Source organism: Microtus oregoni, unplaced genomic scaffold (assembly GCF_018167655.1).
Source record: "Microtus oregoni isolate MIOR12 unplaced genomic scaffold, Mior012 000000F_ref0000247, whole genome shotgun sequence".
In the NCBI taxonomy this organism is placed as follows: Eukaryota; Metazoa; Chordata; class Mammalia; order Rodentia; family Cricetidae; genus Microtus; species Microtus oregoni.
This window is the reverse complement of record NW_024543059.1, coordinates 13,984,028-14,011,317: the sequence shown is the minus strand read 5'-3', so window position 1 is coordinate 14,011,317 and position 27,290 is coordinate 13,984,028. Positions and strand designations below refer to the sequence as shown.

The 27,290-nt window shown below is 51.1% G+C and overlaps 1 protein-coding gene across 2 annotated transcripts in view; it reads left to right on the top strand.

The window, feature by feature from the left end:
• Positions 1–27,290, top strand: part of Slc28a1 (solute carrier family 28 member 1) — a 38,994-nt gene continuing 11,704 nt past the window's right edge. For both annotated transcript variants that reach the window (XM_041656081.1, XM_041656073.1), the window contains exons 1-10: positions 1–96; positions 847–932; positions 2,216–2,307; positions 7,366–7,549; positions 8,985–9,126; positions 10,247–10,360; positions 11,875–11,952; positions 21,984–22,064; positions 24,287–24,367; positions 25,893–26,018. In XM_041656081.1, the coding sequence (XP_041512015.1) occupies positions 1–96; positions 847–932; positions 2,216–2,307; positions 7,366–7,549; positions 8,985–9,126; positions 10,247–10,360; positions 11,875–11,952; positions 21,984–22,064; positions 24,287–24,367; positions 25,893–26,018 (1,080 nt within the window). The remainder of the gene's footprint in view (positions 97–846; positions 933–2,215; positions 2,308–7,365; positions 7,550–8,984; positions 9,127–10,246; positions 10,361–11,874; positions 11,953–21,983; positions 22,065–24,286; positions 24,368–25,892; positions 26,019–27,290) is intronic.

Genomic DNA, 27,290 nt, shown 5'->3' with positions numbered 1-27,290 from the left:
ATGGCAGACGACATACCGAGGCAGAGAGAGTCCTTCTCTCTCGCACCTGTGATGCACGGCCTGGAGAACATGGGGGCTGAGTTCTTGGAAAGGATGGTCTGTCCCTTCTCCCGATAACACCTCCTCGGCTTGACCACTACTGATGGGTGGGGGGGCCTTGGTCTGCCTGCTTCCTTCCTTCTGCCCTGCTCACCTCATCCCCTCCTGGCACAAAGCGCATCCTTGATTTCGCCTCTCCACTGTATCCTGAGTACCCACTGTGTGCTGCCCTGTCTGTCCTCACCCAAAAGGTTAGCAAAGGTCCCAGGAGGGGAGAACATCTGATCTACAAGAAGAGAGGGGCCAATGATAGAGTGGGGTGTCTGAGGGAGCCCCAGCTTACAAACAAGGCAGTCTTGCCTTGGTTCTCCAAAGGCCAAGCTGAGGACCACAGCTCCAACTGTGAAGCCTATTACAGTACCCTCCATTGCCCCCCCACCCTTCCTAACCAGGCTCCCTCTCCTTTACTAAATGGCTTCCCACTCCCACAAATGTCAACCTAGACAAGAGGCACCTTGGAGTGACGTGGTGGGTGAGTTGCCTGGGACTTTCCTTAGGTATTTCCTTCTGGCCTCCAGGAAGTCACAGTGTGTCTGTACATAGTAGATGCTCAATTCATGCTTACAGAGTTTAATTAAGTAACCCCCATTGCGTATGGAGAAGTCCAGTCTCTACCTCCGTCCGCTCGTGAGGGTGCCTGTGCATGCACAGGGCAGGAGACAGGCAGTCTTTCCTATCTCCATGCCCTTCAAGTGTAGCTGTCTCCTGGTGGGAAGACTGGCCCTGACTGTACCTTGTTGGTTTTAGGAGGAAGGCCAGCTCCCCAGTAACTCAAGCCCTGTGGAGGATGGGGGCAGCAAGAACCAAGTAGCGTCAGAGCCCGGCTCCAGATGGTAGGTGATCTTAGCAAGAGAATCACCAGGAAAAGAGAATCAAGTCCATCCAAGGGAGGAGAAGGGGAAGCGAGGTTTGCAGGCCTCTGCCTCAGGGGCCAGGCGGGGTGGGGCGCCAGCCACCCCCCTGTCTGGAAGCAGCCAGGACGTCATTGCCAGGAGGAAGCCCAATGCGTGCGTGGGGCTTCTTAGGCCTCTCTGCCACCTCCTTCTTCTGCTTACTCCATTCAGTTGCGGAGCCATTTCGGGGACTCCAAGACTTAATCTGTAATACTCCTGGCCTGGGCTAGACTTCCTGCTTTACCCAGAGCGGAAGGGACCAACCCACAGGGTCTGGTACGAGCCTAGAGGGTCCTGGGTGGCCAAATTCAGCTCTGAACAGAGCAGGAAGGACAGCCCAAGGACAGGGTGTGGCAGTGAAGGGGGGCGGTCCTCTTGTTTCTTTTTATTTATTTATTTTTTTTTCGAGACAGGGTTTCTCTGTGGTTTTGGAGCCTGTCCTGGAACTAGCTCTTGTAGACCAGGCTGGTCTCGAACTCACAGAGATCCGCCTGCCTCTGCCTCCCAAGTGCTGGGATTAAAGGCGTGCGCCACCACCGCCCGGCGGTCCTCTTGTTTCTTGAGGAAACTGGAGAAGATACCTTGTCCCCCCCCCCCCCCCCCGGGTGGGGAACTCTTGCAACAGCAGCAGAGGGTTGAATTTTATGAGCAACGAGGTGCTTGGCTAACCTAGAGGGCCCTAGAGGAGATTTGGGTAGCAGCTATTCCTCCAGGGACAGACAAGTGACCAATTGACCAGAGGACTAGTGCCCATTCTGGATGCCCAAGGCAGTGAGGGCGGCTGACTGTATGTTTTCCCATGTCCTGTATCTGGAATAGACACTGAGGACCCAGACAATAAATGTCCCTGTCCCAGGGGAACCGGTACAGAGCTGAGAACCTCTCCGTCTCTCTCACTGAGCAGGGGGAAGCAGGAGGAGGTTGGGCAGTCATGGCTGTGCTTTTCTGAGTGCCCCAAAACCTCTGCCTATGGGTTGGTTCCCTCCATCACCCAAGAGCAGGGGTGACCTTGAGTGGCCCCAAGTCTCCACATGTACAGAACCATGGCTTGTGTCTTTAGACTGTGGTGGCTTTTCAGCCTGGTTGGGTAGCAAGGCCGGCCTGGGCTTATCCCATGATTGCACTGGGCATATACCGGGGTAGCTTCTTCCTGTGGGTTTGGGGACTCTCTGGTGGGGCGGAAGTTGGGGACCACTTATGAACACTAGCGGTCCTCTCCTCAGGAGGAGTCTGCAGCTGACCGTGCGAGCGAGAAGCTTCTACAGGGAGCACAAGCAGCTGTTTGGATGGATCCTCACAGGCCTGCTCTGTACCGGTGGGTGGGGACCCACTCTGCCCCATTGAGGGGACAGTCACTGCCCCTCTAGTCTCGATGTCACAAAGTGGGCTCATTCACTCACCCCATCAACCAATAAGGCTTGTGGAGCATCAGCTTGGCCAGCTCAAGATAGGAGCTCAGGTCTCCATCAAGCCCAACTAGATCCTAGTCCCAAGTCCTTCCCCAGGAGCAATGGGGAGGCCCATTGCTCATACAGGGCAACAAGCCACCTGGGAGGACGGTAGCCTTCAGGGCTATAGTCTTGGAACAGCTAGGTAGAGGGGAGAGTAACAAGGGCTGAGACCCTCCCATACCCCACCCCTCAAAGAGCAAAGGTCAGGGAGCAAAGGCGAATAGCAGCAGGGTGTGGGCTTTGATAGTCTAAAGCGTGGCCAGAGGGTAAAGTTTCTGCAGGGTGTCCAGCCTGGGTCTCCCGAGGCTGGAGGACTCTGAAGGGTGCTGCGATTAGTAGCGAGGAAGGGAGTTGATCATTCAGGAACTTGAATTTGATTCTGAGGTCCAGAGACAGGCACGGAAGGATTTAAACTGATAAGTGTGCAGATGGATCTCACGCGGGGAGACCAGAAATGGCTACAGGAGAGACAGAGGACAGTGAGGCTTAAGTGTGGGTGAGGAGGAAGGAAAGGCAGATGGGGATGATTTGAGAATCCAGACGGTGATTGGTGCTTGCTGAACCTGGGACGTAACCGTGTGTGCAGGGTGGAGGTGGTATCAGGTTAAGGCTGCCTTAGTTTCCTGCTTGGATGATGGACACACACACATACAAACACACACAAATATACAAACACACACATATATAAACACACAGATACACACAATGGACACAGGGGTTCCTTCCACAGAGCACAGGGGGATGGGGTGATCTGTATGGGGAGGGAGAGATAGGAACCGTTTACTAGAGTAGCACGCCTTTAATCCCAGCACTCGGGAGGCAGAGGCAGGCGGATCTCTGTGAGTTCGAGACCAGCCTGGTCTACAAGAGCTAGTTCCAGGACGGGCTCCAAAACCACAGAGAAACCCTGTCTCGAAAAACAAAAAAAAACAAACAAAAAAAAAATAAAAAAATAGAGTAGCACTCCTAAGCCATGGGCAGATGAAGTCATTTCCAGAGGATTTTTTTTTTTTTTTTTTTTGGTTTTTTGAGACAGGGTTTCTCTGAAGCTTTGGTGCCCGTCCTGGAACTAGCTCTTGTAGACCAGGCTGGTCTCGAACTCACAGAGATCCGCCTGCCTCTGCCTCCCGAGTGCTGGGATTAAAGGCGTGCGCCACCACCACCCGGCCTCCAGAGGATCTTTGCAGAACGATTTGAGAAACGAGTTAGGGACAGAAAGTCTGGGACCAGCTACATAGAAAGTGCTTGCAGAAGCCAGGGGCTTCAAAGAGAGGAAAAACCAATGGTAATGTCTACAGAGGGTCAGCCATAAGGGCTGAGCAGTGTCCACTGATTTAGGGACAGCAATGGAAAGGTGGCTTTAGGGTTGTGGCGTGTACCTCTAATTCTAACCCTCAGAAAGCAGAGGCAGGCAGCTCTCTGTGAGTTCAAGGCCAGTCTGGCCTATAGAGTGAGTTCTAAGTCAGTCAGAGCTACACAGTGAGACCCTGCAGTGAAGAATAGGAATGGGCGAGAGATCAGGCGAGGAAGACAGGAAGTACAGATGACTGGCTCTTCGGAGAAATATTTTTGTCTGTTTGTTTTTTTAAGATAGAGTCTCACTTCGTAGCTTAGGCTAGCCTCAAGTTCACCACGTAGCACAAGCTAACCTTGAACTCACAGCAATCCTCCTGCCTTAGACTCCTGATAGCTGAAATTCTAGGCTTGAGACAGCATTCCCTGCTGAGAGAAAGAAGGAAGTACTAGAGGTCAGGGTGTGACCAAAGATTGAAGACAGCCGGACAAGTCATCGTCCTCCTCCTCCTCCTCCTCCTCCTCCTCCTCCTCCTCCTCCTCTTCCTCTTCTTCTCCTCCTCCTCCTCATTCTCCTTCTTCTCCTCCTCCCCCTCCTCCTCCTTCTCTATCTTTATTTTTTTTTTCAAGACAGTGTTTCTCTGTGTAACCCTGGTTGTCTTGGAACTAGCTCTGTAGACCAGGCTGGCATTGAACTCACAGAGATTGGGATTAAAGGTGTGCGCCACCCCCGCCTGGCTCCAACCATGTGTTCTTGACGGAAGACACTTTGAACCTATTTCTGAGCTAAGGAGACTTTTTAGAAAGAAGTTGGAAAAAAAGCCGTGCTGGTGCCTAGAGTACTGGGAGGAAAGACCAACTTCATCTACATAGTGAATTGGAGGCCATTCTGGGCTACATTAGCCCCTTTGTCTCCAAAAATAGCTTGGTCAGGGAGATGGTGGCTCAGTGTCCAAACACACATGTCACACATGTCTGGGGACTTGAGTTATCTGTCTAACACCCAGGTAGGTGTCCAGGGAAAGCGCAGGCTCTCAAAAGTTGTCCTGACCTCCACACCTGTGCCGTGACACCTGCCTAGTACCACACGATAAATTCCAGTTTTCTTTTGAAGTGGTCTGGGGTTGCAGCTCACTTGGTAGGGAATCTTACCAGTGTGAGCAGAAGCCTGTGTTCAGTCCCAGCACTGCGCAAAGCTGGGAATTGGTGTGTCCTGGACTCTCAGCCCTCCAGAGGTGGAGGAGGCCAGGTCAGAATTCAAGGTCATCTTTGGCTAAGTGTTGAATTGTTTGCCCCCAAGGGCTACGAGGTCCTCGGCTTTTTGTTTGGGTTGTAATTCAAGGTTGTCTTGATTCTAGGAGGGAGAGAGGGAGGCAGGCCTTGCAGCTGGAAGGAGTGAGGAGAACCCTGCACTGTATGAGCTCCCTGGGGGAGAGGAAGGAAGCTTCATTTGTACATTTTCTTGACATATACTTCAATTCTGTTAACCCTTGAGTGACCGAAGCTTGATTTGGTGACTCTGGACTGTTCCCTCAGAACCCATTCACCAGCAGGTCCTCATCACTACCGTTCACCCATCTCCTTCTGTGGCTGTCCTGGCTTCTCTCAGGGCAGGTGACTCTGGTGTCCCCTCCCCCCAGTGTGCACCTGCCCTGGCTCCCAACTCCCCCCATTTCTGCTGGGGTCTTTTCCAGAGCCCCTCTGCTGCAGTGTGCAGTACTCACGGGTTCTGCCTACCTAGACGCCACACCCAGCGTTCCTTGCGGAAGGCCTGTGCCCCGTGGGACTCTTCTCAGGAAGCGAGGCCTGGGGTTCCTCCCCTTGCCATTGCCACAAAACCCTGGGCTTGGGCCAATTTGTGAGGTCCACACCTCCATCTTCCCTCAGCCCAGAACACTTGCTGTGTGGTAGATGAGGTGAGACTCATATTTGAACTGATTCACCTCACATTTATATCAGTGGCTAAGTCTTTTCCACTCTTCAAGAGCCCTGGATCTTGAAACTCAAAAACCAGGGAGAAGCATTCCCTTTCTGCTGTCGCCAGGTTCCTTTTCTGAGGTAAACACTCAGACTGGCTCAGTGGCCCACAGGAGAGCCAGGCTGAGGAAGAGGGGACTCCAGGAGCACAGTGTCTTGGGTGAGGCTGGGAGATGTCTCCATCAGTAAAGTTCTTGACACATAAGCACAGGTCCCCAGCATCCATGTGAAGAACTCCATCATAGGAGATGTATTAGTAGCAAGTGATATGGGGTATGGTGTTCACCAGAGAAGAGAACCTGTGTGCTCGGACATGGGTTCAAGCCAATAGAAAGTCTTTATTAGCCGGACAGCAACTACTCTGGATGTTCGGGATCCCAGTGTAGCACTGAGCCTTTCTCAGAGTGAGCACAAAAACCGTGCCCTGGTTGACATACTCAGTTAGCAAGAACAGTTAGCCAGAAGTAGAACCAGAGAAGCCAAAAAGCAAGGCTAGTGCATTTTGAGACTTTCCCAGAACTTTGAGGGATTGGGTCTTTGTTTCCATTTTGGCAGTGGTACTGTCTACTCGCTGAGTTTTATGGCCTGACATCATAGTGTCATTTCTTCATGAAGTCTGCTGTGCTAAGGTCTGGGGCTCTGTTTCAGTGGAGTTCTCAATACCGCAAGCAGGCGGCATGGCAGGGACTGGATGAGTTCAGGCCCAGGAGACAGAGCAGTGGTTCTCAGCCTTCCTAATGCTGCTTCCTATCCGGTTCCTCATGTTGTGGCGACCCCCAACCAGAACATCGTTTTGTTGCTACTTCATAACTGTCATCTTGCTGCCGTTCTGAATCTCGTAATGTAAACATCTGATACGCGGGGTGTTGATGACCCACAGCTTGAGAACCGCTGTCATAAGGGTTTCAGAGAGAGGAGGACAGTCACGAGCAGTAGTTAATGAGTAGTCAATGAAACGTGTCTGTAGTCAGGTTGCCTGGGCAGCTGGGGAAGCTATCCTCCTTAGCCGCTGCAGGGTCACAGCAGGGGGCTTATCAGGTTCCCAGAGCCCAGTAACCCGAGCTTGCTGAACTAAAAAGGAAGGTTACAGTCCCACAGACCTAGTAGGGTGCCTGCCATCTCTTTCACAGCCCCAGTGAGGGCAGAGAGGAGGCTGTTACAGATGAGTGTGGCCTAAACCACACACACACACACACACACACACACACACACACGCACGCACCCTTGGAGGGAGGAAGGCAGGGAGGGAGATCATTGATCAACAGTATTGGGTGGAGGGATAATCTGCAGTCAAGGAGACACTGAGTCATCTTGCCTGGTCCTCTGCAGACCTAACATGGCTCAAGCCAGGAGCTCTGTTGACGCCATTGTGCTGTTTCTGCCGCCACTTTCTAACAACGTGCAAGGGCCTTTTTCACACATTTGCCAGGGCCCTGGGCACGCTGGGCAAGCCTCCACCACTGAGCTGGGCCCCCAGTCCCCTAATAACCTTTTGAACACAGTAGGGGCAGGCGTTTTCGCTTCTAGATATGGAACGCAAGGCTGAACTGAGTTTTACTTTCCTGCCCCTAATGCTCTGGGCGAGCAAGGCAGAGCCAGGGTTTAGAGCAGTGGTCTCGCCCTGCTGATCCTGCCAATGACTCCTCCTGCAGCGTACAGTGCCTTCTTGATCATCGCCTGCCTCCGGAACTTCCAGAGGGCCCTGGCGCTGTTGGTCATCACCTGTGTGGTCCTTGTCTTCCTGGCCTATGATCTGCTGAAGAGGCTTCTGGGGCCCAAGCTGAGGAGGTGTGTGAAGTTTCAAGGCCATTCTCGTCTGAACCTCTGGCTGAAAAGGTGAGTGACCCCTCAGCCTCCGGCCTCCTGGAGGAATGTGTCCCACTCTGCTTGTCTCCTGGAGCCCTGGGCAGAGGTGCTGGGTGGCCTCAAAAGCATTGGCCAGCTCTGGTATTTTGCCAGTTTTTGTGATACAACAGGTAGCTGAGGGCTAAAGCCAGGCTGGTGAGAGAGGTTTCCATATTCAAGAGCCCGGCCACTAAGCGTGGAGGCCTTTCCATGATGTTTCGTTAGATGGATCACCTGGGGCTAGTTTATCATCCAGCTGCAGAGACCACAGATGCCTGGGAACACGCCCGGAGCCCAGTTCAAAGGCTAGTAGCTTGGGCCAGGTGCCAACAGTTTAAATTAGCCCTCAGGGCATTCTGATATAATTAGCCATGTCCCTGAATTATAGTTTGGTGTTTGGTCCCTGGAGCCTGTGGTGGAAGGAGAGAACTCCCAAAAGTTGTTGACGTCCGCATGTACACACACACACACCAGTAATAAATCTTGTTGTATTTAGTATTTGTGTGGGTGCATGTGCGTGTGTATGCACATGAATAGTCATGCGTGGATGTGCTTGTGTGGAGGTCAGAAGATAACTTTTGGGAGTTGTTTCTCTCTTTCCACCTGGGGGGTTGAATTCAGGTCGTCAAGCTGGTGTGGCAAGCAATTTTATCTGATGCACCACCATCTTGCCAGCTCAAGATCTTAAATCTTCAGATTCCAGAATCACTTTTCACTCCTCTGTGTGCTGTCTCCTGGGCACTCTGGGGTGGCTGGACAGCTCAGCCCTGTGGCTCTGCTAGGCTCAGTCGACGGGGCTGTTCCCATGGGTCGGAACTGTAAATGAATGTCTATGTCTTTCCCAGGCTAAGGTTCTATGTTGCTCCTAGAGCCACTGTTCTGGGGCCTCCAGAGTGGTCTTATTTCTGCCATAGTCCTCTATACCTGCACCCCCTAGACTGCTCCCAGCATCCTTTGCAGTCTACTGGAAGAAGCAGGCCTTACAGTTCTTGCATCCTGCATATCTGCAGAAGCAGTGCCATGTGGACAGCTTGGATTGGGTCAAGGGTTATTATCTGTGCCTTCTACAGTGGTGGCACATTAAATGGAAATGCGGCAGTTACCCAGAAAGCTACAAGATTTCTCTAGCATATCCAGATGAGTTCGGATTAGTGAATGCCTCTGACGAAACTATCCCAATGAACCACCCCAAAGCTCGGAGCAATTGGGTCTGGAATTGCCAAGAACCAGGAAGAGGGCCTGTTCCCAACTGTCAGAATAAAAAACCGGTAACACACAGGACATTGTGAGGAGTACTAAGGAGGCTCTCTCTTTCCCTAGGTCCCTAAGGGTGTGTTTGTATATACGTGTGCAAATGTGTGTGCGTGTGTGTGCATGTGTGTGTGATGCTAAAGCTGATGGCTTTTTATCTCTCTCTCTCCTGCAGAGGTCTTGCCCTTGCTGCAGGCCTGGGCCTGATCTTGTGGCTATCTCTGGACACCGCCCAGCGGCCGGAACAGCTGGTGTCCTTTGCGGGGATCTGCGTATTCCTTGTCCTTCTCTTTGCTGGTTCTAAGCATCACCGGGCTGTAAGTGTTCAGCGGGCTACTCAGGCTGGAAGCCAGTGGATGGTCCCTGTGGTCTGGGGCTGGAACTGGGGCGAGATGGATGCTCCCATTGGGAGAACACCTGAGGCTCAGCTGGGGAGGAACAATGTGTGCTGGGACACGTTCCCCATGCAGTTGTTGACTGGAGACCCAAAATGAAAAGTTATCTAAGAAGTCCTTGAATCCCCCAGGGGACAGAAAACTCTCTGGGAGAGACGGCTGACCTCTCTCCAAACTCACAGACCACTGGGGGTATTTATTTCCTTAGTGACATGTTCCTCAGGTCTGTGGGCTCAGGAATCACCCTGCTCCAGAAATAGGGGACCCAAGCTTCCAGTTCTGTGGGAGAATCCAAGGGTATTCTGAAATCATTAGCTTATTGGGAAGGTCTCCTTCCCAGTCCAGGGGCCATAGTATCATCTCCTTGGAATGCATTAGAAAGACTAAATCTTAGGCTTGATGCCTGACTATTGAGCTAAAAACTCCGCAGCAAGGCTGGCCTTCCAGGTGACTGGTACACAAAGGTCCCCGCTATCCTGATGGGTGGGCTCTTCTCTCATCGTCTCCACAGTGAAGCAGCCACGCCCCAGAATCTGGACCCTTGTGCCCTTCAGAGCATGGCTGCGCAAGTGTCTGAGGGAGGTGTCAAGGAGTCTTTCTGTGCTGAGTAGGAAAGCAGCCCTAGGGCCTGGCTCTCTTCTGTCGCGTGGGCCATCAAGAGACCTGAGGTCAGGGTGCTGAGATCCCACAGAGGGCAGATGATGGGGGTCCAAGCAGACAGAAATCATACGCTAAGCTGGAGAGAAGCTGAGTCTGGACAGGCTCCTGCCTATATCCTAAGGCCAAAGTCTGAGAACTGAACTATGTCACGCTCGAGACCAGGCAAACTGCACATCAGTTTATAGACTACTGTACTTGCCCTGTCTCCCCGCTGCCAAGAGCCTGGCCTAGTCTGAATCCCGTGTGACCGTTGACAGCAACTGCAGGCAGGACAAAGCTCATGGTGTCCTCCCCGCGGCCCTGCCACCACCCTGCACCCTGCCCTGGACCTGCGGATTCCCCAAGCTTCTGAGCTCACTGGGACCTTTCTGTTGGCTGACAGGTGTCATGGCGGACTGTGGCCTGGGGCCTGGGGCTACAGTTTGTGCTTGGCCTCTTTGTCATCAGAACAGAGCCGGGGTTTGTAGCGTTCCAGTGGCTAGGGGATCAGATCCAGGTGTGTATGTCGGGCCCTGCTTCCAGGGAGGTGGGGAGAGGCCATGTGATTTGGGGGAAGACAGATGTGGAAGTCCCAGAGATGGTTTGGGATCAGAAAGACGAGGGCCCCGTAGCTGGGGTAGGGATGGGGGTGCTGGCTAGGTGCTCGCAGGAGTCACCAGCCCAAGGAGTTCTCATCCTTTCAGAGGCTGGGTCTGGTGTTCAATGAATTTCCAAATGGTGAGGTTCTCAGGGTGTGCAGATGCCGGGCCATGCGACCTGCAGGGGTTTTCAGTGGCTTAGGATGTGTATGAGTTCAAATTGCTAACAACAGAAATTACCCACTTGGCACTTGGGCTTAGAAATAATGTTTATTATGCCGGGTAGTGGTGGTGCACTCCTTTAATGCCAGCACTCAGGAGGCAGAGGCAGGCGGATCTCTGTGAGTTCGAGGCCAGCCTGGTCTACAAGAGCTAGTTCCAGGACAGGCTCCAAAGCTACAGAGAAACACTGTCTCAAAAAAAAAAAAAAAAAGTTTATTGAAGTCAAACTTGGTTTCGTTTTTATTTTCTTTTCCGTTGCCTCTTTTTTTTTTTTTTTCTATTTAGACAGGCTCTCATTATGTAGCCTTTGATGGTTTGAATCTCGCTCTATAGACGAGGCTGGCTTCAAATTCACAAAGATCTGCCTACCTCTGCCTCCCAAGTGCCGGAATTCAAAGCGTGTGCCGTCATGCCTGGCTTATATCATCTGGCTTTTTACTGTTTTGAGCTGTCCCATGTAAAAATTCTTGGTGCTGGCCTGGTTTAGCTTGTGTACGTGTGTATGCATGTCCTCGTGGTGTGTAGTTACAAGTGTACACAATGTAAAGATCAGAGGACAGTCTTGGGTGTCCTCAGGCAGCATCTCTTGTGAGATAGCGTCTCTCACTGGCCTGCAGGTTGCCAAGTAAGACGGTGATCTGGAGATACTGAGGGCCCCGTGTCCACTTCCCCAGCACCGGGTTATAAGCACTTGCCCCAACACCTGGCTTTTTTAAAACTGTAGATTCTGGGGATCAAAGCCTAGGCCCTCATTCCTACGAGCAAGCACTGTACCAAGTGAGTTCTCCCCTTCAACTTTAGGTTTGTTATTTGCTTGTTTTAGTTTTTGAGACAATCTCACTATGTAGCCCAGGCTGGCCTTGAACACCTGGCAATCCCCCTGCCTCAGTTTCCCAGCTGAGATTACAGGCATGAAATAATCCATCTGTATTGCTTTGACAGTGTCTCATGCTGTTCAGGTTAGCCCCGAATCCACTGTGATAAAGTATATATAACATAAAACTTACCATTTTCGCTCTTCTATGTTTCAGTAAGTTAAATTAAACACTGTTGTGGGAGGCCGCACGATAGGACTGTGCCCCAGGCTGGCACATCTCGAGGCAGGAAGGCCTGTGGCACCTGGGCTGGACCTACTCACTCCAGCCTGGTTTCCGGTCATGTTTCCCCGCATCTGTTCCTAGCCCCATCCCTGTGCTTGTGTTCCCTCTAGGTCTTCCTGAGCTACACAGAAGCCGGCTCCAGCTTTGTCTTCGGGGAGGCCCTGGTCAAGGATGTCTTTGCCTTTCAGGTCAGTGGACTCTTGGTCCAGCATGAGTGGGCAGTTGCTGCTCAGGTCCTGGCTGCGGGAGCCAGCTGGGCGGAGAGGCCTTGAACTCAGGTGATGAGGGCTCCAGTGTGCACAGGCTGGTCCCTAGGATGCAAATGAAGCCGAAACTCAGGGTGGGAAAGAACCCAGCAACCTGTTTGATGATATTTGGGCTACATTTTGTAAAATGTGGGGAAGTTTGCTATTTCTGCATTGTCTCTCTGTCTTTTCTTCCTTCTTTCCTTCCTTCCTTCCTTCTTTCCTTCCCTCCTTCCTATCTTTGTTTTTTTTTTTTTTTTTTTTTTTTTTTGAGACAGGGTTTATCTGTGTATCTCTGGCTATCCTGGAACTCACTCTGTAGACCAGGCTGGTCTCGAACTCACAGAGATCCGCCTGCCTCTGCCTCCCGAGTGCTATGAGTTGTGCACCACCACTGCCCGGCTGCATCATTTTTCTTAAGCACTAATCACAGAACTGCTAGAAGGCCGAGGGCAGGAAGTAGGGACTGAAAGATAGAGAGATAGCTCCCAGCTTGCTGTGGGGACACTGGCTCCATAGATGCAGTTTCCTGTCAGGCCCTCCTCCCCATCCCTCATGGCCAGCCTCCTCCACAGAAGCCTCCCACTCCTATTCCAGCCATAGACTGCAGCTCCCTCCTCTCCTTCCTCTTTCTTCCCCCCCTTCTCTCTCTCCCCTTCTTCTCCTTCCCTCTCAACATTTTATTGTACATATACAGTCATGAAAAATATCATAGTAAAAATTAAGATTAAAGTTACTCTTCTGTTTTTAAGACTCCATTGTCTCATGGCAGAGGCCATGACTAGAAAAACAGAGCAGTTCCTGCTGGGGCCATTGCTAATGCAGTCCCCCTTGCTGTTCTGGAAGGAGTTGTGAATGTGTTTCTTTTCCCTCTGAGATAACCTGGCCAAGCCTCTGAAATGCCTTGGTTAGCGAGGACTTTGGTATGATTCCCCCTTTGGTATAGCCTGGTTTACAGCCAAACTGTCCGGAAGTCATGAAGCTCACTCCAGACTTACACTGCATTGCCAAAAGCCAGGCAGAGAGAGTGACAGTCTGGCCCCAGAGTTCTGCCTCTGGTGCCATAGCAACAAGGAGATGAATCATTGTTGCCTGTCTAGACCGCTAAGCCCCATGGAGGGGCTGCAAAGATGATGTCGGTAGCTTCTGGAGTTGATGCCTTTGATAGCTGTTCCCGGAGCCTTTCTACACAGCTGGGGATGTTGAACCCAGGGGCTTCTAGCCTTACCTAGAGATTTCTGGGCTTGTGGTGAGCTAAAGTCCAGCCCTTTCTTCTGGGCCTGAACCCTGACCTTTTACCATTTTTCCTTGGGGCTCAGGGTCTGTTGTGCCAGTGACCCTGTGAGGAAGACCCAGCCTGTCCAAATAGTTTGAACGATGCAGGGTTACAATGAAAGGGAGGGTCCCAGGTTCCTAGAGTCTGCCCGACCCTGGGCAGATTTGCCCCTTGAGATCCATTTTGTATAAAGACATTGGGAAGGCCTTGGCCATTCAACAAGCTCACCTGAATACCATTCCTGTAGGGTGTGGAGACTGTTCTCTTCATATCTGCACAACCAAGTAGGGGGCACCCAAAGTTCCAGGGGAAGAGGTGAAGATCTGGTGCAGGTCACTTCTAGAAGGCACCTCGTGGTACAGCCCTGACAGCTTCTCAGCTCCGAACAACATATGATGGCCCTACCTACCTCCAGTGTGTGTGGTTCAAGTGACTGAGACAGTTGCAGGAGGGAGAATTTGTCATTAGGGATGCTGAGTGAGACTCTCTGAGGATATGGCGGAGTCCCAGGACACAGAAGATTGGGAGTTGGAAGCAGGGAGATTAAAGTAGTGTGGGTAGAGACTGGAATGGAAGCTGAGAGGGAGCTGGGGGCATCTGAGGTACAGGGCGAGGCATGGAAACATCTGAAAGGAAGCTTGAGACGGTTTTCAGTGAGTTCAGTGGGACTCTGGCTTGAAGGGTCTGAATGCCAGGCGGAGGCATCTGGGGATCTTTTGTTGAGATGTTACCCAAACTGGCCTTAAGCTTGCGATCCTTCTGAGTTCTGGGTTTGCAAGCCCATGCCACCATGCATGCCTTGCGTCTGGGTTTTCTCCACTAACTGAGGAACCGTTAAAGAGTTCTGAGCAGTCCTGACTACGTCATTGGTTGGTTAACAAGTATGTCAACAGCAGATAAGACAGTAGGCAGGATGCTGGTGTGTGCTCCAGGAAGGGGCCCAGCAAAGACGATGCATTATTGCCTAGGGATGCCAGGTTGGGGACATGCATTGTTTCTCCCTCAGCTCCACATGCTGCTGTCGCAATAGCATTGGTCATTTGAGGACACGGCTTGCTCTTACTTTGCATCCTTCATTCAGCCTTAAGCCTCACAAAGCCATGACCAGGGGCTCTGCTGTTTGCTAAATGAGGTCCTGGGAAGTCCCTCTGGGCCTGCTAAGAAGGTTGTGCAAGGGCACCGAGTCCCAGTGGCCATGTGGCCCTGGAGTCATTTCCCTGTGGTCTAAGACAAATGGCTGAACTTCCTTTGTTTTTCGAGATAGGACTTCTCTGTGTATCCCTGGTTGTCCTGGAACTCTCTATAGAGCAAAGTGGCCTCGAACTCACAGAGATCTGTCTGCCTCTGCCTCCCGAGTGCTGGGATAGGGTCTCATGTAGCCCAGACTAGCCTTGACCTCATCACAGAGCTGAGTGTGAATTTAAATTCATGATCCTTCTACCAATACTGTGAAGCAACACTATGCCAGAGTCGAGGACCCTCCTCTCTAACTCCAGCAGCGCAGCCCAGGGCTTATCCCTCAAGGGCCAAACCCAGACTCTGAAGCAGTCCAGGGTTATTACAAACCACTCTGTCCCACTCAAGGCCGGATAATTCTAGTGGAAGAAAAAAAAGAAAAGCTGAGGGGCGGGGGGTGGGGGGTGGGACAGGGGTGGGGTGGGAGAAAGTCCTAATAGCTGCTCCGACTTACAGAGAGATGATGTGGCTGAATGACTTCTTTTCTGTCTCACACCAACCCTTCAGAGAAAATACAATCGTCCCCTTTATAGATGAGGGACCTGATGCTCCATGTGGCTGTCGCTTGTGCAACGTCAGAGGCCAGTGAGTTAAGATTGGAGCTCCAGCCCAGCGTTCTTGCTTTATAGTTTCTGTGCCCTGACATTGAAGCCCCTTTCTTACGTGGCAAGAGCTCCCGGTCCTCCCGGCTTGTAAGAAATAGCATTCTTTGGGATTGTTGGTTGAGTGGGACAGAAATCACCACCACCCCCGCCCTCCCCGCCCCTAGCTTGCACCTCACTTCCCAGGGAGGAGGGGGCCGGGCTGCTTCTTGGCTCACTGACTAGAAGGGCAGGTGGAGCAGGCAAAGGTAAGTGGCTCACCATTGATCAGCCTCAGCAGTTTGCAGTCCAGTTCTAGAAACTTCCTGGACTCTGGGAGGTCAGTCCTACACATAAATTCCTGGTCAGTGTGTTAGCCAATGGCAACCTTAGCAAGGTCAGGCCACAAACACACACACATAGACACACACACACACATACACCTTTCAACGTTGAGAGGACACACACACACTTTTCAACATTGAGAGGACACACACACACCTTTCAACATTGAGAGGACACACACACACGCATACATTTCAACACTGAGACTTGCCCTCAAGGTACGGTGGTTCTGTTGGATACTTACCTGAATTTGAGGCTCTTCCCATGAGCCTCCCAAATCTAGCCTAAGTCTCTGGCCAGTGTCCACTCCAGAGAAGCCTTCCCTGAGTGCCTGCAGATTTTTAGAACCCAGGCTGTCTCCTGCTGGAACCTTGTCCAAACGGTCTTGTGTCCAGGAAGTAGAATCACCCTGGGACCTCTTCAGCCTCCAGCTTCTCTGGGGCCCAGAGTTCTGCACGGTCCACGTGGTGTCCTGCTCCTGGCTGCATGTGCTTGCTTAGTCACCCTCTCACCCCGGTCCCCACCCTTGCTTTGGCTCCATCTCCCTTCTAGTAACTTTCCACCCAATCCCCCTGTTCCCCCCTCCTCACGCCCCCCCCCCCCCCCGTTCCTGCTTTCTTGCTGGGTCTGGCTGACCCAAGATCATACGCCCTCTCTCTCTCACAGTGGATGGCTCCAGCCTCTGGCACAGGCCCCACCTCCTCTGCTAAGCAGTGTCTGTCCTTCAACGGCTCCCCCTGAGGAGCCCCTAAGGTGAAAGAGACTTTTTATCTCCCCAGAGTTTGAGGGTATCTGCCTAATGCAAACGCTAATCCCCTCAGGTTTTTAGAGAGGGGTTGGGATGAGAGCCAGGGACTGATGGTCAGAAGGCTGAAAGGAAGGACGTGGGATGGCTGAGAAAAAACAGCCAGTTTGAACAGGTTTGACTTCCCAGCAGGGTGAAGTTGGTTCCAAGGGTGTGGGCCTCTGGAGCAATGGTTCTCAGGGTATGGGATGCTGTGATTAAAAACTATAGGCGGGCTGGCTCACAGACAACAGGAATTCACTCTGTAATCCAGAGGCCAGGGAGGTGAGCAGAGTGCTCCCGTGGTCACGTCCTGATGAGGACTCTCTCTTCCTGGTCATAGTCACATGGTGGAAGACGGGGAACACTCCAGAGCCCTCTTGTATGGGGGGGGGGAGAGGGGCTGACTGCATCCACGAGAGCTACACCCGTGACCCAGTCACCTCCTTGGCCCTTCTAATCCTGTTGTCACCCAGGCTTTGGTCTTATGATGTGAGTCTGGGAGACTCAGCCTATTGCGGGGACATGGGCTACCCCTGAACACAGAGAGGCAAGCTTTCCCAGGGCAGATCCCTCAGCCATGCAGGACTTTGGCAGCCTTCCTGGCAGAAGGCGGCCTCTGCCCGTTCTCAATTGTGTGACCTCAGGCAGAGCCTCAGTGTACCCACTGGTTAGGCAGAGATGGCTACAAACATCTCAGTTGCTTTGAGGATCCACGAGCCACCATGTATCAGTGGCTATCTGGCTCGTAGTAGGACTTCCCATCAGGCACATAGTAGGAGTTAATAGTTCTTCCTTCATCCTTCCTGATTGTCTGCCATCCCAGGCACTGTAGGTCCAAAGGTGGTTTTTGGGCTGTGAGGTCATGCTGGACATAGGGACATTATTACATACCCTACTTTAGAAAATCGGAGCCTGTCTGCCTTTCCCTTCCCCATTGTCTCCCCTTCTCTCTCCTCTCCTCTCCTCTCCTCCCCCTCCCTTCCCCTTCTCTCCCCTTTATGCTTTTCTTCTATTATTTCTAGTGCTGGGGCTCCTTGGGTTCCAACCCAGGACCTCAAATGCTAGGCAAATGCTTTATCACTAAGCTACCCAAAGGCCACCCCTCTTCTCTTCCATTTCCATTTCCCTTTCCCCCTTCCCTCTTTCTCCATTCACCACGTCACCCCAAAGGTGGCTTCTCTGTCACCAACAGCCCCCATCTGTAGTGAGAACAGGCCTTCTGATGCCCACTCTGCCAATCCTGGACTCATTTTCCTGCCTTGAGCCTGGGGTTGTAGCCAGCCTGTTAGCTGCCCTGGAGTCCCTCACATGACCAATCACACCGGCTGACTAGACAGTATGAAGATCTGGCTCCTGGGAGAGCAGAATGACGTCACCACCCTGGGCTATGGCTAGTTCAGCTCCATGCATTGGTAAGGTGGAGTTATAGGGCAGGAATGGGGTTTCTGAAATCAGTACCTACATTCCCTGCTGGGTTACAGCCCCAGCAGCAGGCATGCCAAAGTGTCGGGGGTGGAGAGGAAGAAGTCCAGAGAAGGCCAGTGAGGCTGGTTGGGATGGGGGAAGGGAGCCCTCAGTCAGACTCCTCTTTCATCCCTAGCTGGGCTGCAGGAGCAGATCTTTGCTGCCACCTATGACCATCTGCTTGCTTTGGGAGATTGTGCAAGACTCTCGCTTTTCAAAACATAAATAACCAGCTCCTGCCCTTCAGCCTTCCCTGCCAGCTTAGCCTCCTGGAAATGCTGCCTGTCCTGGCCATCTCTGGGTGTCTTGTTCCTTCTCAGTGTTACTTGGCATCTGGTCTGTGTGTACATCCTTTCTCCGACACTGCTCGCCCCTAGCTAGGCTTCTTGCTAGTTTGACAGTCTGTCTTATCTTGCCAGAGCGCTGGGGCTCCCTCCCAGTTGATTGGCCGGGCCTGGTTTTGGCCACCCTGCCTCTGGACGACCTCAGGTTCCTAGGCTCTTTATTCTCCTCTCACTTAGCAATGCAGACTCCAGGATCGGGCTCTGCCTCCTTCAGTCGGTGAGTGGCGTTTGCTCTGTCACGTCAGCTGGACCTCATCATCCTTTTTCCTTTTAAAATAACTTTTAATTAATTAATTGGGTATGTGTGTGTGTGTGTGTGCCACGTGTATGTGGAAGTCAGAGAACATCTCTCCTTCTGCATGTGGTTATTAGACTCGATGACAAGCCTTTACCTGCTGAGCCATCCTGAAGGCCTCAACTGCATTTCTTATGGGCCAAGTCCCAAGTCTAGTCCTAGAGCAGGCTTTTTCTCTTGGGCCAACAACCAGCTCTCAAATCACGACATAGACTTCTTATTAGTTATGAGCGCTTGTATGTGGAGACTGTTCTTTAGTTTTCTGGCCACCCTGACCCAAACAATCACACAGAAACTGTATTAATTACAGCACTGTTTGGTCAATGGCTTAGGCGTATTCCTAGCTAGCTCTTACATCTTAAATTAACCCATTTCTATTATTTTATATTTTACCACAAGACTTGTGGTTTGTTATCTCTCGCTTCTTGGGCAGCTACACAGATGGCTACATGGCATCTGCCTGACTCCACCTTCTTTCTCCCTGCCTTCAGTTTAGTTTTCCTACCAAGCTCTATTCTGCCCTGCCATAGGCCAAAGCAGCTTCTTTATTAACCAATGGTAATAAAACATATTCATAATATACAGAGGGGAATCCCACATCAAATGCTCGACCTAGGTTAGACTCATTTCTAGCTAGTTCTTTTAACTCAACCTGTTTCTTATTACCTATGTTTTGTCCTGGGGGCTTTCTACCTTTTCTTCCTGCATATCTTACTCTCCTGTTTTCTCTATGCCTGGCTGGTGGCTGCCTGACTTCTGGCCCTGGGCATCTCCTATGTCCTCTGCTCTCTTCTTTCTGGCCTCCTCCTCCTATTTATTCTCTCAGCCTGCCAGGTCCACCTATACTTCTCCTGCCTAGCTACTGGCCATTCAGCTTTTTATTAAACCAATCAGGTGCCTTAGGCAGGCAAGGTAAAAAATATGCAACATATCTTTACATAATTAAACACACATTGTTACATCATTAAATAAATGCAGCATAACCAAATACAAGACATTTTTGTGCAGTTAAAGTAATATTCCACGGCATAAACAAATGTAATACATCTTTGCCAAGTTAAAACAATATTCCACAATAGTCCCCATCCAGTGTTCCTTCTCAGTCCTGGACCCTTTAACTAGTGGGCCATTCCACTCAGAGATTCTGGGGACTTCTCAAACCCACCAAGTTCAAAAGTTTTTGTCTTTGGAGACAGGGTTCTCTGTGTAACAGTCCTGGTTGTCCTGTCCATGTGGATTGCAGTGACAAGACTCAGTGATAAGTACCCTTCCTGGCTGAGCCATCTTGCTGGCTCCCTTCCCATGTCCATGTTTTAATATTCCAACTTTCCCACCTTTTGTTTTGTTTTTCAAGACGGGGTTTCTCTGTGTAGCCCTGGCTGTCCTGGAACTTGCCCTGTAGACCAGGCTAGCTGCAAACTCAGAGACCTGCCTGCCTCTGCCTCCTGAGCGCTGGGATTAAAGGTGTGCGCCACCACTGTCCAGCTGACTTTCCCATTTTTTAATGGTGTTAGTGTTATGATTCATTAGTGTTATGATTTTTGCTGCGAGTCCTGACGCAGCTTGCTGCAGGGTCCCACAAACCAAGGTGGCTGGCCCCAGCCATGTGGCAGTGGGCAGATCCTGAAGACAGTGAGTCCCCTGGAAAGTGCAAGTTTCCAGCAGTGAGTGGTGCCGTGTGTGGGAGGCACACAGACAGACACATCGTACAGAATAGAATTGGATATTTATTAGTTGAATTATGGAATGGGAAGGAAAGAGGGGAGAGAGAGAAAGGGAAGAGAAAGAAGAGGACAGAGCAAGGGGGGTGAGCAGGGAAAGGAACAGAGAGAAGCAAGATGGCGATGGAGGGAGGGGCTGCAGGGAGTGGGTGTGGCTTGTCTCTTAAAGTGACAATCATAACACTTAACATCTCTGCAGGACTTTTGAACTCTTTGAAAAAGAAATTCATGGGTAGGACAAACACTTCAATGGGAACAAGAACCTAAGAGGCGCATGTCCCCTCGGCCACTTCCTTTCAGATGTCCACTGCCACTGGTCACTTGCAAGCCCTTTGAATGGTCCACATACACTTCTTGCCTTTCCATTCTGTAATAATACATTATAGGCCCATAGTAAGCCTCTCTTTTTCTCATTTAACAGCCTGGTTTTTGTTTGTTTTTCTTTTTTTTTTTTTTTTTTTTTTGGTTTTTCGAGACAGGGTTTCTCTGTGGCTTTGGAGCCTGTCCTGGAACTAGCTCTGTAGACCAGGCTGGTCTTGAACTCACAGAGATGTTTGTTTTTCCAAGATAAGGTTTCTTCGCTGTCCTGAAACTTGCTTTGTAGACCAGGCTGGCCTTGAATAATCAGGATCCGCCCTGTCTCTGCCTCCCTACGCTGGGACAAAGGGTGTGCGCCACAAAGCTCAGCTTGATAACCTGCCTTGAGAAGCCTCTCCCAAGCTCCCAGAGGGACTTCCTCCTACTCTCCTATTCCCCAGTTTTATTCTTAGCAGGAGCATTGAGGGAGCAAGAAGGGCTTAGGAAAAGACCATATACTCAAGATGTGGGTGCTAGCTTCTCAAGGGACTCCCAGAGCGTCCCCGTTCTCATTTCCTGACATTTAGTTCACTCTATGTGGCCATGCTGTGGACTATGAAGTCAGCCCTCTGTCCAAAGACATGCAAGTTCTGTTACTATAAATGGGTGGAAGTGGGGCTGGAGAGACGGCTTAGCAGCGAAGAACTCATGCATTGCTCTTGCAAAAGACCCGAGTTTGGTTCCTAGTACCTGCGTCAGGCATTTCACAGCCATCTGTGATTCCCGCCCCAGGGCATCTGATGCCCGCTCTTGGCTTCTGCAGGCGCCCACACTCATGCACATGTACCACGTCCCCCCATCTACTATCATTAAAACAATAAAATAAATCTTTAAAAATAAATAAAAGAGCTGTAGCATGAAAGCCCCGGGGTGGGGCTGTGGACCTGGAAGGGAAGGAATGGATGTGAGGACCCTGGCATGACCAAAGAGGAAGCAGGGTGGCAGGATGAGGTGCTAATTGCAGGGCCAGGATAAGTCTGCTCCAAGTTTGACGACCCTGAACAGAAGCAGAAAGCCACAATAAGGAGGGTTCCGCCATTCAGGCCCACAGTGCAGGTGGCCAATCGGGCCATGGACCAGAACTGAGCTCACAAAGAAGTAGGAGCGTCCATCAGAGTGCTAGAGCTGAGCCAGCACCTTTACCCCTCATGGCAATCCCAAGGATTCATCCTCGTGATGGAGATAAAGAAACGGGTGGTAAAAGCAATCCCTACCCCCACAGCCCAGCACAGGCTCGCCTTGGGGAGAAGTGGGGGTCTTCGGTGGCCTTACTCAGAACGGGAGACAGGGACCTGAAATAAGCCCCTCCGGGGGTCATCTGGGACACCCACATTGACTTTAAGGCTTCTCCCTGCACCCGGAGGACCCCTGAGGGGCAAGGCTTTGGGGGAGTGGACCAGGGCCCCGCCATGCACCTAACCGGGACCCCTGAGAGACAAGGCTTTGGGGGAGTGGACCAGGGCCCCCACCGTGCACCTAACAGGGACCCCTGAGAGACAAGGCTTTGGGGGAGTGGACCAGGGCCCCGCCGTGCACCTCTAAGCAGGGGCTTCTCCGTTTTCCGGTAGGTTCTGCCCATCATCGTCTTCTTCAGCTGCGTCATGTCGGTTCTCTACTACGTGGGCCTCATGCAGTGGGTGATTCTGAAGGTGAGTCCTCAGGCCTGTGCTTGGTTCTTCCGAGAGACCGGCTCTCAGGTTTACACCCTTCTAGAAACCTGTCATCCCAGGATGCCCCTGCCCTCAGCATAACGTACTCTCCCAGAATCCCATGGCTCAAGGTCTACCTCCCTACCCTAGAATTCCTTGCTTTCTGGATCTATATCTTCCCAGATCCTTTGCTCCCAGGATCCATACCCTCCCAGAGTCTCTTGCTCTTGAAGGCCATGCCTTCCCAGAATCCTCTGCTCCCAGGGTCCATACCCTCCCAGAATCTCTTGCTTTTGGAGGCCATGCCTTCCCAGAATCCTCTGTGCCCACATTTCACATTCTCTCCGAATCTATTGCTAATCAAACATCCCTTCAGTAGGTCTTTTGCCCTAACACTGGGGAAAAAAATGGCATAAAAATTCAATGCAGTCTCTATGGGAGGGAGGGTGGGGGGGTCTGTGAGGCAATACAGGCTTTAGAAGAAAAATTTATTTATACCAAAATGATGTTGAGCGATGATAACATTAGGCCACATTGGCCTTAGCTGGTATAAATGTGCTTACTTAGAAAAGCCTATTTCATTTGTTTACTTGTTTGTTTACTGCGTGTGCGCATATGCACATGCATGCATGCATACATACCAGGCTATACACGTGGAGGTCAGAAGACGCTTTGCAGAAGTTGATTTTCTCCTTCTGCCATACGGGACCTGGAGTTCAAACTCAGGCTGTCAGGCTTAGCAGCAAGCACCTTTACCTGCTGAGCCATCTTGGCAGCCCAAATGTGCTTTGGTTTGTGAGATCTGTATCATACCAGGATGCTGGAAATGCCTTGCACAGTGTCAGGCCTGACAGAAAGTGCTGAGGGTTTAGCCGACAGAGCTCAGAATAAGTCAGCGCCTTTGGAGGGCAGCAAGAATAAGAAGTGACCTGTGGTTATGTCAAGAGCACACCCGGCAGAATCCAGGGAGGGGACAATCCCTGAACCTGGAGAATGTGTTCAAGCGTGGACTTGGACACACAGTGCTGCTATGAGCCTCAAAGTGCAAGGCTTGAATCCATAGCAGCAGGGTCGGAGGGACCGAGAATGATGGGCCTGGACAAGAGGAAGAGAGGAGGGGATTTATTTCCAAACGCTTATGACAAGAGTCTGAACAAGGACAGGCTGCGAGGTGGCAGCAGAGCAGAAACGTTCTAAGGAAGCATTTTCTATACAGTGTGTCCCGAACCCCTTTCCACAGAGCTCTAGACCATGGCATGCTACCAAACGCTACTTGGAAAAGGAAGTCTCTAATGAAGTAACTGAGGAAAGCTAGGCTAGACATTATGGTGAAGAAATTTAAATGTTATTTTGGAGACAGGGTCTTACTATGTGGCTCTGGCAGTCCTAGAACTCGCTGTGTGGACGAGGCTGGCCTTGAACTCAGAGATCTGCCTGCCTCTGCCTCTTGAGTGCTAAAATTAAAAATGTGTGCCACCAAGCCCAAGTAACAGTTTTTTTTTTAATTATTTATCTGGGGGCTGTAGAGATGGCTCAGCAACTAAGAATATGTCCTGTTGGTGCAGAGGGCCTAGTTGGGTTCCCAGTGTTCACCTTGGCAGATCACAGCTTCCCTGTAACTCCAGCCCCAGCAGATCTGATGCCTTTTCTCTAAGCCTCAGGCACATGCAGGCACATAAAACAAATACAAAAATAAAATCTCTGTTTTGTGTGTGTGTATGTGCCATAGACTTGTATAGTAGTCAGAGGAGGAGTTGGTTCTCTCTTTCCACTGTGTGGGACCTGGGGATCAACCTTGGTCATCAGGGTTGGTGACCAATGCCCTTACCTGATGTGCTAGTTGGCTGAGCCTTCCCCTTATTTTCTGAGGCAGGATCTCTCGCTGAACCTGGAGCTCACCAATGTGGCTAGGCTGGTTGGTCGGCGAGTCCCAGGGATCCCCCAGTCTCCATCTTCCCAGCACTGGGATTCCAGGCGCATGCGTTTTACACGGAAGCAGAAGTCTGTACCTGACTGACTGAGCCATCATCTCCCCAGCTCCCTGCTGACCTCTTAAGACTGCCCCAGTGCTAATTAAATTTCAACATGAGTTTTGGAGAGGCCATTCAAACCACAGCAGGGCCCTGAGCTGGAAGGAAGACTTCTAAGTTACCTTTGTCCCCCAGTTCTTTGTGAGTCTGCGCTTGCCAATGTCCACTCACGAGCACTCTGTTTTCTTCCAGATTGCCTGGCTGATGCAGGTCACCATGGGCACCTCAGCCACTGAGACCCTGAGTGTGGCAGGAAACATCTTTGTGAGCCAGGTGGGTGCTTCAGCTACCCAAACCAATCTGGAGGTGGGGCAGGGAGCCAATTTAATTCAAGGGAGAACCATTTGAATCTGTCTCCAGGTCATCAGAGGCTGCTGCCCAGGGATGCTCAGTTTGGTGGCTGCATGCCCTGCCTGTGTCATGCCAAACCCAAACATGGCCTTTTTGGCACCTCTGCCACTCCATCCTAGGCTGTTGCCATCAGCTTAGAGACTCTCAGGCTTTAGATGGGGAAACTAAGGCCAGCAAGGTATGAATGGTTCAGCCGAGCTACCCCAGGGATAAGTGACGACAACATTTAGCTTTTTTGTTGTTGTTGTTGTTTCCTGAGCAGGCTTCTTTCCACCATATCCTTTCTCTCTGCTTTCCTCTGTCTAAAATGTATTTTCAGAATAACTATGGCTCTGTAGGCACCAGGACTCCCAACTCTCTTCAGGCCCAACCTTCATGAGAAAGAAAACTGCAAGTCAGGGAGTCCCTGAGAGACAGCCATATCAAGCGATTTCTTAGTTCACTGGGCAGTTTAGGAAAATGCTGGCCTTTTTTTTTTGTTATGGTGCAAGCATGCTAATTTCAAAGGATTTCATAGTTTGCATGTTTGGTGTTCCAGACAGATGTGGTTGCAGACAAGTTGTTCCCAAAACAACCCCCCCCCACACACTCCCCCCCCCCCCCCCCCCCCCCCCCCCCCCCCCCCCCCCCCCCGTCTCTGTCTCTCTTTTTAGGCTTTTGTTTGTTTTGTTTTGTATTTTGAGACAGGGTTTCCCAGTGCAGCCCTGGCTGTCCTGGAACTCCCTCTGTAGACCAAACTGGCCTTGAACTCAGAGATCCACCTGCCTCTTCCTTCTGAGTGCTGGGCTAAAGGCCTTCAGGGGCTGATCCTCTTGCTTTTATCTCTAGTTTGTATTCATCCTGGGCCCCAGCCTGTGGGACAATGCCATCCACATTCAGGGTTGGTGGGTCATCCCTCCTCAGTTAGAACTCTCTGAAAGCATCCTTACAGATGCCCCAAGAGGTGTGTTTCCATGGTGATTCTGAAGATTAGCCATCATACTCTTTATCTCCCTACCCTGCAGAGCAGTACTGAGACACCAGTGGCTCCATAGCTGTACTGCACAGAGTGGCTCCAGACTTCCCCACAGGTCCCAGAGCAAATGCCCATTGCCTACCCAGATCCTCTCTTAGTGGTACTCCTCTTGGCATCCACAGACGTTCAGGCTTCTGTTTGCTCCCCTGGAAAAGGAGGGTCTTTTCTGTCTCAGATAGGAAGCCATGAGGAGGTGCCTGGGTTTGAGGCACATGGTATGTGTCAACACAGGGAGCATTGTGGTGTGGCGGTCCTTCCACAGAGCTGGGAGGACAGTGAGGTCCAGAGAGACCCAGCTGAATAGGACCCCATCCTTCTGTCTCATCCTCTGAGATTCCTCGTTGTGCACCGTGATCACCCCTTCAGGGGCAGGGGCGGTGAGAACGGGGCCCAGCCACCCCTGCTCATTGTCTATGTCTGTCTTGTTTATAGACTGAAGCTCCCCTGCTCATCCGGCCCTACCTGGCAGACATGACACTCTCCGAAGTTCACGTTGTCATGACTGGAGGATACGCCACTATTGCCGGCAGCCTCCTGGGCGCCTATATCTCTTTTGGGGTAGGTAGAACCTTCTGCTTCTGCTTGGTTATGCCAAAGCCCTAAAATTGCCTTTCTAACACTCCCACACAGTCACAGCAGCTCGGGTTGTCCCCCCTCTGTCTCAAAGCCCAGCTTTGCCTGAGCAAGGAAGGCTTGTTGGGCTGAACCACTTGCTCAGGCTTTTCACATGGCTTTTGGGGCAGATTCCCAGAATTCCCTTCACTAAGCTCTTATGTATTGGGCACTATGCTGGTCTCTCTAATATCCCCATTTTCTAGATAAGCAAATTGAGGCTTTTGTGTGTTGTGGGGAGGGGGTCATGTCTTTCCTTTGCTCCTAAATGATGATATATATCATAACGCTTTCATGGGTCAACCCAGTGGTGTGAATTGGGCCCTAGTTCACAGTGCAATAGCACGGGCAGAGAGGAGCTTCTGTCCCTGAGAGAGCACCCGACACTGATGCTCCGTGAAATGCAGTGAGCCTGCTTGTGATTTCACACTCAGCGCTCCAGTCTGATATCTTTTTCTCTTTGTAACTATCACAGATATCTTAGCCTGTTATGGGAGTAAACGAAGCATTTGTTGTGGGTTTGGTGAATTTTGTTGTCGTTTGAGATAGCTCCTTGGCTGGCCTGGAGCTCACTCTTTAGACCAGGCTGGTCTCGAACTCACAGAGATCTGCCTGCCTCAGTTCTCTCAGTGTTGGGACTAAAGGTGTGCACCACCATACCCAGCTTGGTTTGATGTTTTGTTTGCTTATTTTGAGACAGGATCTTTCTATTGTAGTCCTGGCTGTCCTGGAACTCGCTTTGTAGACCAGGCTAGCCTAGAACTCACAGAGATCTGCCTGCCTCTGCCTCCCAAGTGTTGAGATTGAAAGCATGTATCATCCCCTCCCACCCTATCCCCATAAGTTTTTTAAAGAGCTGTAATCTTAGCACTTGGGAGGTACAGACAGGAGGATCAGAAGTTCCAGGTCATTAGCTACATATAGACCTGGAGGTTATCCTGCCTTAAAAATCAAACACAGAAAAAACAAAACACAAAAACTGAAACCCCAAACTTTGTTCGTGGAACTGTTTCTCATAGCGACATATTGGACATACTATTTTCACAGGTGAAGGTCTTGAAATGTCTTACCTTGGCTCTGGGCGTCATGGTCAGTGTTAGGAATCAGTCCCATGTTCTTTCCAACCACGTGAGCTTTGCAGAGTCGTTAGCTAGGACTTAAGAGACAAGAGATCTATCTCACAAGTAGCGTTTGCCAACATCTGAAAAGCCATGAGTT